At 34.2% G+C, this 14,174-nt stretch overlaps 1 protein-coding gene across 1 annotated transcript; it reads left to right on the top strand.

Annotated features, from left to right (window-relative positions):
* Window positions 1-5: 5 nt before the first annotated feature.
* LOC108378621 (titin-like) lies at window positions 6-12,985 on the top strand (the record flags this gene model as incomplete). The annotated part of the gene is made up of 2 exons (XM_017634928.1): window positions 6-593; window positions 9,497-12,985. Coding segments are annotated over 2 exons (729 nt in total), but the record flags the coding sequence as incomplete, so codon positions are not given.
* Window positions 12,986-14,174: the final 1,189 nt, after the last annotated feature.

Genomic DNA, 14,174 nt, shown 5'->3' with positions numbered 1-14,174 from the left:
CTCTACTCATAATCGAACCATTCGCCGAAGATTCCGGCCGCTATGAGTGCGTCGCCGTCAATGTAGCTGGCGAAGCACGTTGCGATGCCGACTGCATTGTACAATCGCCCACTAAGCCTGAGAAACCCACCACACCGGGCAGCGAAAAGCCACCACACATTGTAGAGAAATTGAAGAGTCAATCAGTGGAAGAAGGTAGCAAAGTGATCTTCCGTTGCCGCATTGAAGGCAAGCCCACACCGACGGCACGCTGGTTGCGTGGTGAAAATATCGTGAAACCATCGCGTTACTTCCAAATGACACGTCAAGGTGAATATTATCAACTGGTGATTTCCGAAGCATTCCCTGAGGATGAGGGCACATACAAGTGCGTCGCTGAGAATAAGCTGGGTAGCATTCAGACCAGCGCTCAATTGAAGGTGCGTCCAATTGAGAATCTCGATGCACCACCAACCATCACCGCACTGAAGGATGCCTCCGTTACGGAGGGTATGCCAGCACAATTTAAAACTACCGTTACCGGAAAAGTGAAGGCCACCAGTGTTCAATGGTTCCGAGAGGGTGCTCTCATACCGGAAACCCCCGACTTCCAAGTGAGTATCGTTATTTTCTTGTTCTTAATTTATCTTTATACATAATTATAATTTTCACTTAAAAATATTTGTTTGTTAAGTTTAAAAGCGTAATTTCAGTGAATCGCATTTAGAAATCCCTTGGTTTACTCGTTTAGTAGCATTCATTTATATGTAGTAATTACAACCCAATCAGTTTCAGTTAAAATATAAAATAACCCAGATCCTGGTTCGCTTTCAGTAGCTTAAGACAGTGGCGCCTATTTAAGTATTTTTGTAACATATGCTGTGGAACCTTTGTACTTCAGGTTGACATTATTGGTGTATTTATTCTGAATCCAAAGTATACAAAAGCCTTTCCTATTTCAAAGGTATAACTGCCAAAAGTGGCGTGCGTCACAAAATCCGGTGGTATTTTATCGCTTTTTGTTTACTGCTGCGCCAAACTTCTTTTCAAGCTGGAAAGTTCTGCACTCACAAAGTCAATTAGAAATGGGCGCGGGACTGAATATTCCATCCCGATCCCGCCTATCCTGAAATCACATTTTTAAGTCCTGTACCCGCCCATCCCGACGTTATTAAGAATTGTACCGAAGGTCCCGTGGGTCCTGCAACCCATCACTAAGAAAAATTTACTTTTGAATTTGAACTTTATATTAATTTTAAATAATAAAAAAAAATAATAATGCAGCATCTTCCGATTATTTTGTTTTCCTTTGCTGTACGTTTTCGTCTTAATAAAACATAAAAAGTGCTTATTTCATACAACGGTTAAGGAACACTTCTAAATCTGCGATGGTTCCGGCTTTTATCGGGAGTATCGAGAAAGGATTTTGGGCCCGTCGCGCCCGCAAAATTTTTAAAGACCTTCTCGATACCTCCCATCCCGGCCATTTTGAAATCATTACCGTGGGTTCCGCGTGTACCGATATCTCGCGCCCATCTCTAATGTCAATATCATGTGAGCGACTCCGTTTCACTCTCCTGTTTCCGCCTGCATTAGTATTGAGAGTGAACTATACTTGTAGAAAGCGATTTAAAGGTTAGACTAAAACAAAGACAAAACGTAAAGACTAAGAATGAGACGGACGCCAACACTAAGATGAATTCTGAAACAAACACAGAGACGGTTACGAAGACGAATAGTGAATACGAAGGCGAATACGCGGTACGAAGAAAAATACGAACATAAATATGAGACGATTACGAAGACAAAACCTAAGACGAAGACAAATATGAAGATCAAAGCGAATACAAATGATGACGACTAATTCGAAAATATATGTGAAACCGACAACGAATACGAAGACAAATATGAATATAAAGACCATGAATACGAATACAAACATAAACGAGTACTATGGTGAAAGCGAAGGCGAAAACTAATACGATTACGAAGACAAATACTAAAACGAAGACGAAGACGAAGACAATTACGAATATGGGTATTAATATGAAAACCAATACGAAAACTAAAGCTAAGGCTAATATTATGAAATAAACTAGAAATGAAACACAGGAAGTTTCACTTCTATAATGTCCCAGGTGCATTTCTTTTTTATACACGCTGTCGCACAATGGGACTACAGCGGCCAAAAATAGTAAAAACGCACTACTTTATTCTTAAAAAGCAATTATGCAGAATCATTGCAGTATATCCAATTAACCCGTCTAGCACCCGACAAGGAAAACTTTCGAGCTGCTAGACACAAAAGCAACGCTCGCTCTAAGCAGCCGCTGTCCAGTGATTCTGGACAGATTCCGTCTAATGAACTGTCTAGAACTGTCTAGAATTCACATAAAGTCCCTAATATAAAATGTAAGACAGGACCTCATCTGTAATTCTAGAGATCTCCAGGAAATACCTTTTCGAAAAGTGACATATAGCCTTTCTAAGAATTCTCGGCAGCAACTTTCTAGAAAGTTTAGCTTCGGATAAATTACAAAGTGTCCTGATGGTTTATTATTGTATGGCTGTCATTTGCCTGAGCTTCCCATGGCGGCATCAATAAACCCTTGTCAGAAAAAACTTGCTAGTAACAGGATTCGTCTCTCCAGGCACTGCTCTGTTAAGGAAATCTTCCAAACACCAAAAGTGATTATCTCAACAAAAAATTATTATTTTGCCGTCAGTCCAGGCTTTCAAAAAGATAAATTTCGTTCGTTCCCTTTAAAGGCTGTTGCATAACAGATACTGTGCTGGCGCTGCCAACGAAACGTACTAGAGAAAATCTACGTATCACCTGAACTGATTACCCATGCCAAGATATTGCATAGTAGTGCCAGTCCAGGTATTACGAAAGATAACACCGTGCGACAGTAAATTTTACACACGAAAAAATCGATATATTCACAAAACTGGGGGCCAAGTATAGTAAAACTGCGTTTTTAGTTTTTCTCTCTGACGTCAGGATTTTTTTTAAAGGACTTTGAAATTTCTAAAATATGATTGAATAAAAAATTTATTCAAAAGATTTGGTGCATTGTAGAATAACAATATGGGTATCAGTTAAAAGGAAAAATTCTGTAGAATAGAAAAAATAATAATTTTTGGGTGCACCAGGACGAATAAGTATTGAAATTATCTTTTTTAAACTTTATCCTTGAATTTCCTTGGAAATTTCCTATGTTTATTTTTGGAAAAAATATATGTCAAGGACTAATATGTTGACTACCACATCCTCGAATTTCGTCCTTCTAACCTTATTAGTTTTAGATAAAAAAAATACACTTCTCTTTATAAGAATTGATAGTTGCAATATATATACATAAATGAAGATACTGGAACCATTATTATGGAATCATGTATGCGCTCTAAAAGAACAAACTGACCGTATGATGTATCTACGGTTTAAATTCTTACAAGGGCGTAGTCAGGCTTTCACCTAGGGGCAGGAGTTTACATAGACGGAAAAAAGTGTTTAATACATTTTTTTTTTTTTGTATATAAAAAGAAATTTTTGGGCTTAAGAAAGTATAAGTTTTCTGGTAGCCTTTACAACGATACCAATTTTTTTTAATCGGTTTGTAAGTTTTTTGTTTAAAATATTTTTTTTTTATAAAAAACGGTATTTTTTGGTTTCAAGTGTTTTTTCTCAAATTTTTATGCACGAAGTGTACAAATATTCATACCGGAACAAAGGGGGTTTGATCGCCTTTACAACGATACCAAATTCCTAAAAAACGGTTTGCAATTTCTTTGTTAACTTTTTTCTTTTTTTATAAAGAAAGGTATTTTTTCCTTTTAAGTGTTTTTTCTCAAATTTTTATATACGAAGTAACAAATAAGCATATCAGAAGAAAGAAGGTCTGATTTCGTTTACAACGATATGCACTTTTTTAAAATCGGTTATTAATCTTTTTGTTTAAAATAGTTTTTTTTATAAAAAAAGATATTTTTCCTTTTAAATGTTTTTTCTAAAATTTTTGCATACGAAGTATACAAATATGCATATCAGAAGAAAGGTTTAATCACGTTTACAACGATACCAAATTTTTAAAAATCAGTCCAAATTGTTTAAATATAAGGTTTTTAATTTTTCGAAGACCCGACATTTGACCCCTTATATAAGTTTGCACAAAAAAGTTATATACCATTTTAATAAGAGTAAAAGGTTGCCTACGTGTATATTTTTAGTTTTTAGTTATTTACATATAATATAAAAAATATTTTTTTACCAAAGGTCCTATTTCGAACTTCGAAGGCCCATATCTCGATTTCAGAGGCTAACTTCGAAAAGCTTTTTTTTTTCTATGACTCAATCTCTTAAAAAAAGCTGGTTTGGTCCAATACACAGCCGAGTGCTGTACAGTGTTATGATTCCAGTATCTTCATTCATGTATATTGTAACTATCAATATCTTAAATAAAGTTAGAAGGACGAAATTCGAAAATGTGGTGGTTTACATATTAGTCCTTGACATATATTATTTTTTGTTCAAAAACAAATATTGGAAATTTCCAAGGGTATTCAAGGATAAAGTTTTAAAAGGACATTTTCAGCACTTATTCGTCCTGATCTACCAAAAAAATTAAATTCTTTTTCAATTCTACAGAATTTTTCCCTTTAATTGATACCCATATTGTTACTCTACAATGCACCAAATCTTTAAAATAATTTTTTTATTCAATCATATCCCAGAAATTTTAAAGTCCTTTACAAAAAAATCCCGATGTCAGAGAGAAAAACTAAAAACGCAGTTTTACTATATTTGGCCCCCAGTTTTGTAAATATATCGGCTTTTTCGTGTGTAAAATTGACTGTCGCACGGTGTTATCTTTTGTAGTACCTACTATGCACTACTATGCAACATCTTGGCAGTTCCAGTTGGGAAGATTTCCTTAACAGAGCAGTGCCTGGAGAGACCAATCCAAAACGCAATTATACTATATTTGGCTCCTTGTTTTGTGAATATACATATTGATTTTTTCGTGTGTTTTAAACATTTTTGGTTTTTGTCGCACGGTGTAATCGTTGCTGAGAGAATCTGTTCAGCGCCCGAAGTATCTGATTAATTTTTGTATGCTAATTGTATGCAGATTCTAATTGGTCGAAATATTGTCATTGTTGAGGAAATCTCAGTTACGGAAAGCTAGGCAGGCTCCAAACGGAATGAGGCGTTTTTCAATAGAATTTCCGGCCGGGATATTTAAAAAGCTCCGTGCAAGGGCGTTGAAATATGCTCAGTGCAAGTAAATATCAAGTATGCGAGTCATATTTGAAATGTTTACGACTGCCAACATAATTTAGTAAGCAGGTATTTGTAAATGCTTCTGAAATAAAAGAAATGTGATTGATAATTTTCCACAAAAATCATAAAATTGGGCATCGTATTGCGAAACTCTTAACTATCTTCCAAATTAGAGAAGTTTTGAGTAAACAAGCATGACAAACCGGATTTTATCAATATAGAATTTTTTTAGATTTGCACCCATTTTTTTAAGATTTGGTTAATGTAAATATTATCCGATTATGGCGTTCTTGCAGAATTATGCTTTTCCGGTCAATATCAGCATAAACTCTGAATTTTATCAAAATCGGATAATATTTCCCATTTCCACCCTCAAGAGCTGTGGGCGTGGCGGTGCGCCGACCTTCACCATTTTTCACATTTCTTCAATCCAAAGAGCAAAAGCGATCCTATGCGAAATTTTAGCGAATTTGTAGTACAGCTACTCCTTTTGGCTGTACCTTATATGAAGTCGCTGCAATGCACTAAGTAACCACGTATTTATTATGGTATCAAATAGATCGAAGTCGACGCACGAAAGTCATCTTATCAAAAACCTAATTTTATTTCGTCGGTGCACAGTGTGGAAAATAAAATTTTATTGAGACAACGTCTAATATCGTGAGAGCGAAAAGAAATAGCGAAATAAATGAAACGGTATTTTACAGCTTTTGAGATAGAAAATTCAGGAAAAATAGTCTCGTTGAATAAAAATTTTACCTCGACCTTTAAAATTACCTCCAATAATATAGCGCGTTTCTTTTTGACCTGAAAACAGTATGCAATGAACTTTGAAAAAGTTTGAAACATATAGCTTTGCAGTAAAAAGCCGAAAAATATACTTACATACACTTATTTCTTTAAATTTCAATGCATACTGTTTTGAGGTCAAAAAAGGTAAAAAACAATAGGCCCCTCTATTTTTGAAGGTCATTATAAAGGTCATAGCAATTTCCTTAGCCAACGAGACTATTTTTTCCTCAATTCTCCATCTCAAAATCTCTAAAGGCCTTCTGGAAGCCATTATTTCACATCTTTTGAAGAGATAGGCCATCCGTGCTCGATTCTTTGCTCCTTTTTATATGAAATGACCAGAGTTTTCAAGACTTCTGATTCAGCTTCCCTTAGAAGAGGAGAATTTACATGAAACAATAATGAAACAGTTTTAATTTAACTATCCAGCAGATACACATTGATACGTCTACTGCTATTTTTTTTCTTTTATTGGACTCTGTTTGCCTTTGAAACGCACCTTCTCTCTCGCTTTCAAATGGCAAGGCAGGGCTATTGGAAGATATTTATTTGGCTTTCGTTGCCATGAAAACGCACCTTCTCGTCTTCCTTCGAATGGCAGCGCTACTGGAAGATCTTCTGCTACAGCTTCCAAAGAAAAAGTTTTATTGAAAAACCATTTCTCAAAACGTTTATTTAGAAATGCTCTTCATCACACTCTATAATACCGTGGAATTCCAATTTCGAGCATGATTCTGCAGGGATGGCAGTCACCAATCAACTGTCGGACACTTTCTCTGTTCTTAGAAGGATGAGGCTAAGCACATTTTCAATCGGAATGATTCGGAGTATTTCAAACAGAGACTGTCTGTTTGATGTAGGTCGCCACTACACCAGTTCCATTTTACTAGCCCAGAGAGCTTTTTAACCGACTTCAAAAAAAAGGAGAAGATATCAGTTCGTCGGAATATATATGTATATATTTTGTTATGTATGTTACCGTATAACTTTGGACTACGTCAATCGATTTCGACAATTCTTTTTTTTTCTAGGTAATGTCTCGCAGGTGGTACTAATTTGGTTTAGATCCGATCATTGGATCATGAAAAAATTGACGGTACTCCTAAATATTGTATATGAGAATTGAAGTCCGTTGTGTTTTTTGCTTAAAAATTATTTGTTTTACCTTCCATTTATGAGCATTTTGTCAAGCCATTTTCAATTTTTTAAGCAACTGCTTGAGACCATCAAGCCTAATTCTACCATGTCTGATAGACAGCTGACTGATGTTGTAAAGTGATAGATTAATTTTCTTAAATAAGTTTTTCTTGCGAGGCCCTTTGGCTGATATAGTAGTTTCGCCTAACGGAACTCCATGGCAGACCATGGGACAATGCTGGTGAAACGAAACTTTTTGGGTTATATGCGTAAACTCCTGCTCAGACGCGGGGGTCAGTTATGGAGCCGTCAGTATACCAAATATCCGTGGCTTACGTCGTTTGTTAGCCAGTTGATTCTTTTAGAGAAAAAGACCTTAAAATTCTGTATGAAGTTATATCTTCGAAGACACATGTCCTAAAAGCTAATGTGCAGTCTGTTCTCTTATTCCATTTATGTGATAGGCTAAACTTCAGGGCTTTATCTAACTCAGTTTTATTCAAAAATACAAAGCTTAGATAATATTAAGTCTAGGGGAAAACACAGTAGCATCATGGCTTATTTTGGACGTGAAATTCTCTGAAACATGGCCCAATACTTGATCTTTATGTTCAAATTTATTATGTTCCAACAAGCCTAAATATATGTACTTACCGTCCTCTGAGTATTTATTTCACTATGCAGCTAATATTTTCTCTCTTAAAGTCGGTAAAGACTTTCACACGTGCACTGTTAACAAACATAACATCATGCTTTACAAGTAGCTCTCATCCCGAGACCACTTGTCAAAAACGTGTGCCAGACCTTCCTATAGACCATACTGTGACCAACATACCCCTATCGCAGACGGCGGTGAATGGAGGTATAATTTAATTAAGTTAGACCGGCGTCACACATTTGTGTCGGTGGTTCCACGTGAAAACCCAGCTGACACATGTATGTGACGCCTAGTAGTGAACGTGTTAAGGTTATATTTTTTTCTTTTTGCTATATATGTAGATCCCTGCCTCTACCCCTGTTTGTTCTAACTGCATTTATGTTATTCTGTTTTCCTTTATCTTTATTTTTATCTGTATACTGTATCGATAAAAAAATCGATAGTAACATCCAACAAGATATCGATAACAAAATCGATGAAAAATTCGATAGCACAATCGATAATAATATTGGTAGCAAAACCTATTATAAAAACGGCAAAAATATCGTTAAAAAAAGTCGATAAAATCTTGATAACAAAATCGATAAAAACGCCGATAACAAAATCGACAAATAATAGATAAACAAAAATGTATAACAAAAATCGATACAAATAACGATAAAAATATCTATAACACAATTGATAAAAAAATCGATATCAAAATTGACATCAAAAGTGATAAATAATCGATAACAAAATCGATAAATCGATTCATAATCGATAACAAAATCTATGAGAAAATCGATAACAAAATCGATAAAACTGCGATACAAATTTCGATAGCAAAATCGATATTAATATTGTTAGCAAAATCGATTAGAAAATCGATAAAAACATCAGTAACAAAATCGATAAAAATATCGATAACAAAATCGATAAATAATCGATGGCAAAAATTTATAACAAAATCGATAGAAATATCGATAAAAATAACGATAACAAAATCGATAACAATATCCATAACAAAATCAATAACAAAATCCATAAAAATATCGATAAGAAAATCGACAAATAATCGATAACAAAACTGATAAAAATATCGATTATTATATCGATAAGACCCGAGAATCCCGAAAATCTCTAAAATCCTAAAATAGCTCCCAGATTGAGTCTCTGTGTCTCTACCTTCTTTCGATAGGGTCACTGACTTGCATTTTTGCAAAAAAGAGGCCAACAACATCGGCCAAAGTTTACTCGGAAGCTGTTGTAAGGCCATTTAAGCATTATCTGCTCCAAAACCAGTCGTGGAGTTTCCAGCAGGATTCTGCGCCGGGCCTTTACGCTAAAATTACCCAAACCTGGCTCGAAAACAATTTTCCAGCATTCATTTCCTCTGAAGAATGACCCTCTGGCAGTTCTGATTTTAACCCGCTACTAAGTAGATTATCCAGCTTTCTTGCTTAGAGGCCGTATAAGCCCAGAATTGCAATTTTATATTTTCTTAGACGAAAATAGAAATCTTAAACAGCGACTCTAAAATTCAGTTCTTATTTCTTCGAAGAGTTGGTATTATTATATTTAATGTCAACTGGGCTTTAGAAACTTGGTAGAAAATGAATGCAGCTAATAAAACTTTTCTAAAATTTCGTTTTCTGCTTTAATTTCAGATGATCTTCGATGGAAATAGTGCCGTACTACTTATTGGAACAACTTATGAGGAGGATTCGGGCATTTTCACGGTTCGTGTTACCTCATCAACTGGACAGGTCGAGTCGTCAGCTAAGTTGACTGTTAAAAGTAAGGATTGAATTAATAAGAAATAAGCAAATCAAATATTAGTGAACGAAAATGCGAAACGTTGACGGACGTAATCTAACAAAACCGAAACAAACTCATAGCTCTAGCTTGGCTATCAAATATGAAATACATACTCAAATTACAAATTAAGAACGAGACCCGAACTAAAATCAGTGTTCACATTAAGTAGTATGAGAAATATTTGAACGAAACAGCAGAAATGAGATAAATTTAACTAATTATCTTACTAGAACTAGTCGTAAAAGTTTGAAACAATATTAATGCAATTTTACTGAAACTTAAAAATAAAAATAAATATTTTATTATTATTGAAATAGTAAATCCCAAAAAAACGAAACAAAAACAAAAACGTACATAAAAATGATATAAAAACGAAATATTTTTACTACATATCTACTAATTAACATAATAAAAAGTGAGCAATTCATAAAAAAAATACAAAAATAAAAATACGAAATTTAAGATTTTTAAAGTTAAATAAGTTGGCATTTCTTACACAGCTAGAAAAAAGCGCATAGCTAAAAAAAAAGTGGAATCTAAGCATTACAATCAAATCCGTAAACATACGGCGAGTGAGCAAATCTCAATTGTGGATTTTGAGTGTTTTTAGATGTTGCTCAATTGTATTTTTTTTTTTTTTGTTTAAATAATGCAGCAACTTAAGTAGAAAGCGTGTAAGCGTGCAACCACACACACACACACACACGAGCGTACGCATGCATTGCTATTGTGGGTAGGCTGTTGGTGCGCAGGGCGTATGAGCAACATCGTACCATTTAGTCAAAAGCGCTCATATGTATGTACATTACCATACCATATACACAAGCACACAAGCTTAAAAAATTACACACAACGCCAAAAGCACTTGAAAGTAAAAATCTAATTCTGGTGCACATCCAATTTTCGGGCGGAAAAAAAACACACACACAAAATATGGAGAAATTTTGAATCGCTTATAATAAAGTTGGTCAGCCAACTATGTAGATTTGTGTGTATACACATACATATGTACACTTAACTTGGGAGCCGTGCGCAAAACGCATATTCAGTCTAAAAGCATACATTTTAATATGAAACGACTGACTACACACAATTTTTTCTGTCATCTAGAATACTTAAAAACACACAAACCTACTTTCGGCGCGCAGACACACAAGCAAACACATTCGCATTCACATAATTTTTTTCGCTTTATTGTTATTAACATGAATTATTAGCAGGATATAACATTCAAAAGGGGAGCGTGTGTGTGTTAGTATAAATATGTATAAATAAATATGTATATACATACACATACACTTCTCAGTGGCACATTTTTGTACAATGTTGTTGAATATCGAAAGATGCCGCCTAGCGACTAGCGCATGGGGAATATGTAGATAATTCTAATTTCTGCTCTTAATTGCATTTAAGCTTAGAGCATACAACTTGCACACATATTTGTACATATATACATACATATGTATGTACAGCGCAGTCAGTGGTAGTAGCCAGTCAAGTAGCCCACCTGCCCGCCTAGGGGAACCACACAGGTTCGTGCGCAAAATTTAGGTAGCTGCATATACGATTTTACATGCATACATACAGGCGGCATACATATGTATGTAGGTACAGTCATGCATAGAAATATGCGTTCATATTGTGGAACGAACATAAATTTTTAATGGGAACAAGTAAAGCAGCAGCAATCATACAAAATATGTATAATGAAATGTATGCATGTACATATGTATGTATGTATGTCGGGCTATTCTTAGTGCATATGGCCGTTGTAGTATATGCGGCATGGTTCCCTTGTCGCTTGTGGGGTGAAGAGTATTACTTAAGCTTCTAATTTTTCACGCGATAATAGGAATAATAAATAATTTAAAAATTCTAAATTATTTTGCTCGTAAATTTTTATTTAAATTTATTTTATTTTTTATTTTTTTTAAATTCTACTTTTTCAAATTGTTATTCATGGCATCATCTTCGACAATGGTTTTGCGCTTATGGAGATTAGCCATTGGCTATTTTGAAATGCTGTTGATTAGCGTCGTGTATTTTTAGCATTTGTGCTGCGCCGCGCTTCTCCCTACACCCTCCGCTGGCACACCTGGCCAGCAAATCCATTGAAACACTGCCAAAAAAAAATAATTTAAAAAACAATATACAATGCTTGCCTTTTGCCTTATGAGTTTGAAGTAAAAAATAGAAACCATTATTTATTGTTTTGCTGTCCACTGACAGTACTTTATTTGTTTTCCATCAATTTCAATTTGTTTTTGAATGTTTTATAAATAGCTGATATGTGAGGCAAGTAAAAAGTTTATTTAAATAAAAAGTGATCAAATGGTAGATAGAAGTAGGCATAAAATCGCTGGCGTGTCAAAACTGCAGATGCATACTTACTTTGCGGCTGTGGGGCACGCCTTTAACGCAATTTGGCAACACTTTCGCCTCAAAGCAGTGTAGGCACTGCAATTACTTGCCGCAGTTAGCAAGTGACTTTTTCCATGCCGTCCACTTTTTCTTACTGAATGCGGTTCCCCTACATACTTACATATGTATATAGCATTTTGGCGCTGCATCTGGCTTTGTGTTGCAATAGATGCATAGTTGTTTACTCATTTGCCTATTGGCACTCAAACTAATGAATCATTAGTTGTATGATTAGCCAACAGTAGTCACATTGCACAAATCATCGGTTGGCATTAGTCGCTTACATACATACATACATACATAAATACATATATCTATACATATTATAGAGCATACAAGGCACAAACTGTGAAAAGTTCTGATTAATTATTTGATGGTACATTTGTCAACAACAGCGCCAACATCATCGTGCCGTCACTGCCAGCAACACCGCCAGCACCACCGGTAGACAGTTGATTCATATATGTTGTGTGACTTTGATTTATTTTTAAGTTTTTGACTAGCGAGCTGCTCTAAGGATCATCATCATGTGTTGATTATGCGCTCCACTGGCTTTTAATATTCGGGCCATTATTGTTGGTATGCTGTGGGGGAAAAAAAATAAAATAAATGTATGAGTACTCGTATTTATTTAGTAGTAAATAGCAATTAAAATGAATACACAACAAAAAAAAAACGAGAAATTGTAAAAAGATAAATTTTATTTTAAAATATTGTTTCAAACTTTGACTATAAATGCAAATATGTGCAAAAAATATGGCAAACTATATTTGATATGCTGCTGTTTACTCTCTAAGCCGCCAACACCTTGCCGCTGCATCATAGCATACATATGTATGTCTCTATGTAATAGCTATGATTTACTTTGGAATTATTACTGTGGACTTTTGAAAAAGCAGCTTAAGTTGTTTTGTGATTGCAAGTCATTTTCTTAAATCATTTTTTAGCGATATTTTCACAAAAGTTCTCTAAAGGCAATTAATTTTTTACCAAGTGTATAAAATTTTCCCAAATTTAAATATGAAAAAAAAAATTTTAAATAACTCAAGCTGCATTCTCAAAAGTCCACGCATTTGTGTACACCTAAACTTTTGTTTTTAAGATTTTTATAATTTTTTACTATTTTCTCATTGTATAACCGTAGTAATGTTGCATGAGTTTTTATAGTTACTTTTTTTTATCTACCCGCTTCATACTAATAATTCGTTTAATCGTTTGTTGATCTCTACTCTATTGTTGTTTTATTTACATTACACATTGCGTTTCTTTGTATATGTTTCTTTATACACAGTGTTTACACATGATTTTCGCATTTTTTGCTATTTCGCAACGCGTGCCGAGCGAAAAAATATATAATTTCCAAACATTTATTTAAAAATGTCCAATACTTTAGCTGCTGCTATTAAACAAAAAAAAAAAAAACAAAAAAAAAAACTTTTACCGTTGCAAGCTTTATTGCTGTTGCTGTGTTTTAGGCATTTGAAGCGCTTTGCTTAAAAAATTAATCATAAAATACTCATGCGACTAGGCTTTAAGCGCGTATCCCTTAATGTCATTGCAATTTTAACTAAACTTTATATTGTATGATTTTTTAAAAACACGTTTTTCACATTTTTGGATGTTAATTTGTTTGTTAAGTGTTTTATTTAAATAAATTAATCACTCAAATATATTTATATTTGTAGCACATTGTCTGTATTTCTCCTCTGTAAGCTTAACTGATATTATTTTAATTGTTGTTTATGTTTATATAAATATTTATATATATATAAATGTATGTATATTTACTTTTATGCGTTCATTTTAATTTTAACGAATATACGCAATAAATCACACAATCCAACATTGCTGAAAATGAATACACTTTTTTTTTTTATTTAAATCAACTAAATTTTATCATTTCGCAGCTTCTCTTATACATGAGCCTTTAGCTTTCTAAATTTGTGCCCGCATATCCTCTATGCTATGCGCCGCTGCTAAAACATTACCGGCTTTCAGCCTTTTACTTATTTACTACACCACCATATGTCACGCTACAGATCAGGTAAGTTTAGGCTAAAATATTTTCCCTACAATTTACTTTCCTTTTAAATGATTTTTACGCGT

This window comes from Rhagoletis zephyria, unplaced genomic scaffold, assembly GCF_001687245.7.
Source record: "Rhagoletis zephyria isolate East Lansing unplaced genomic scaffold, Rhagoletis_zephyria_1.1 Rzeph_scaffold_14544, whole genome shotgun sequence".
In the NCBI taxonomy this organism is placed as follows: domain Eukaryota; kingdom Metazoa; phylum Arthropoda; class Insecta; order Diptera; family Tephritidae; genus Rhagoletis; species Rhagoletis zephyria.
This window is presented reverse-complemented; position numbering and strand designations above follow the sequence as displayed.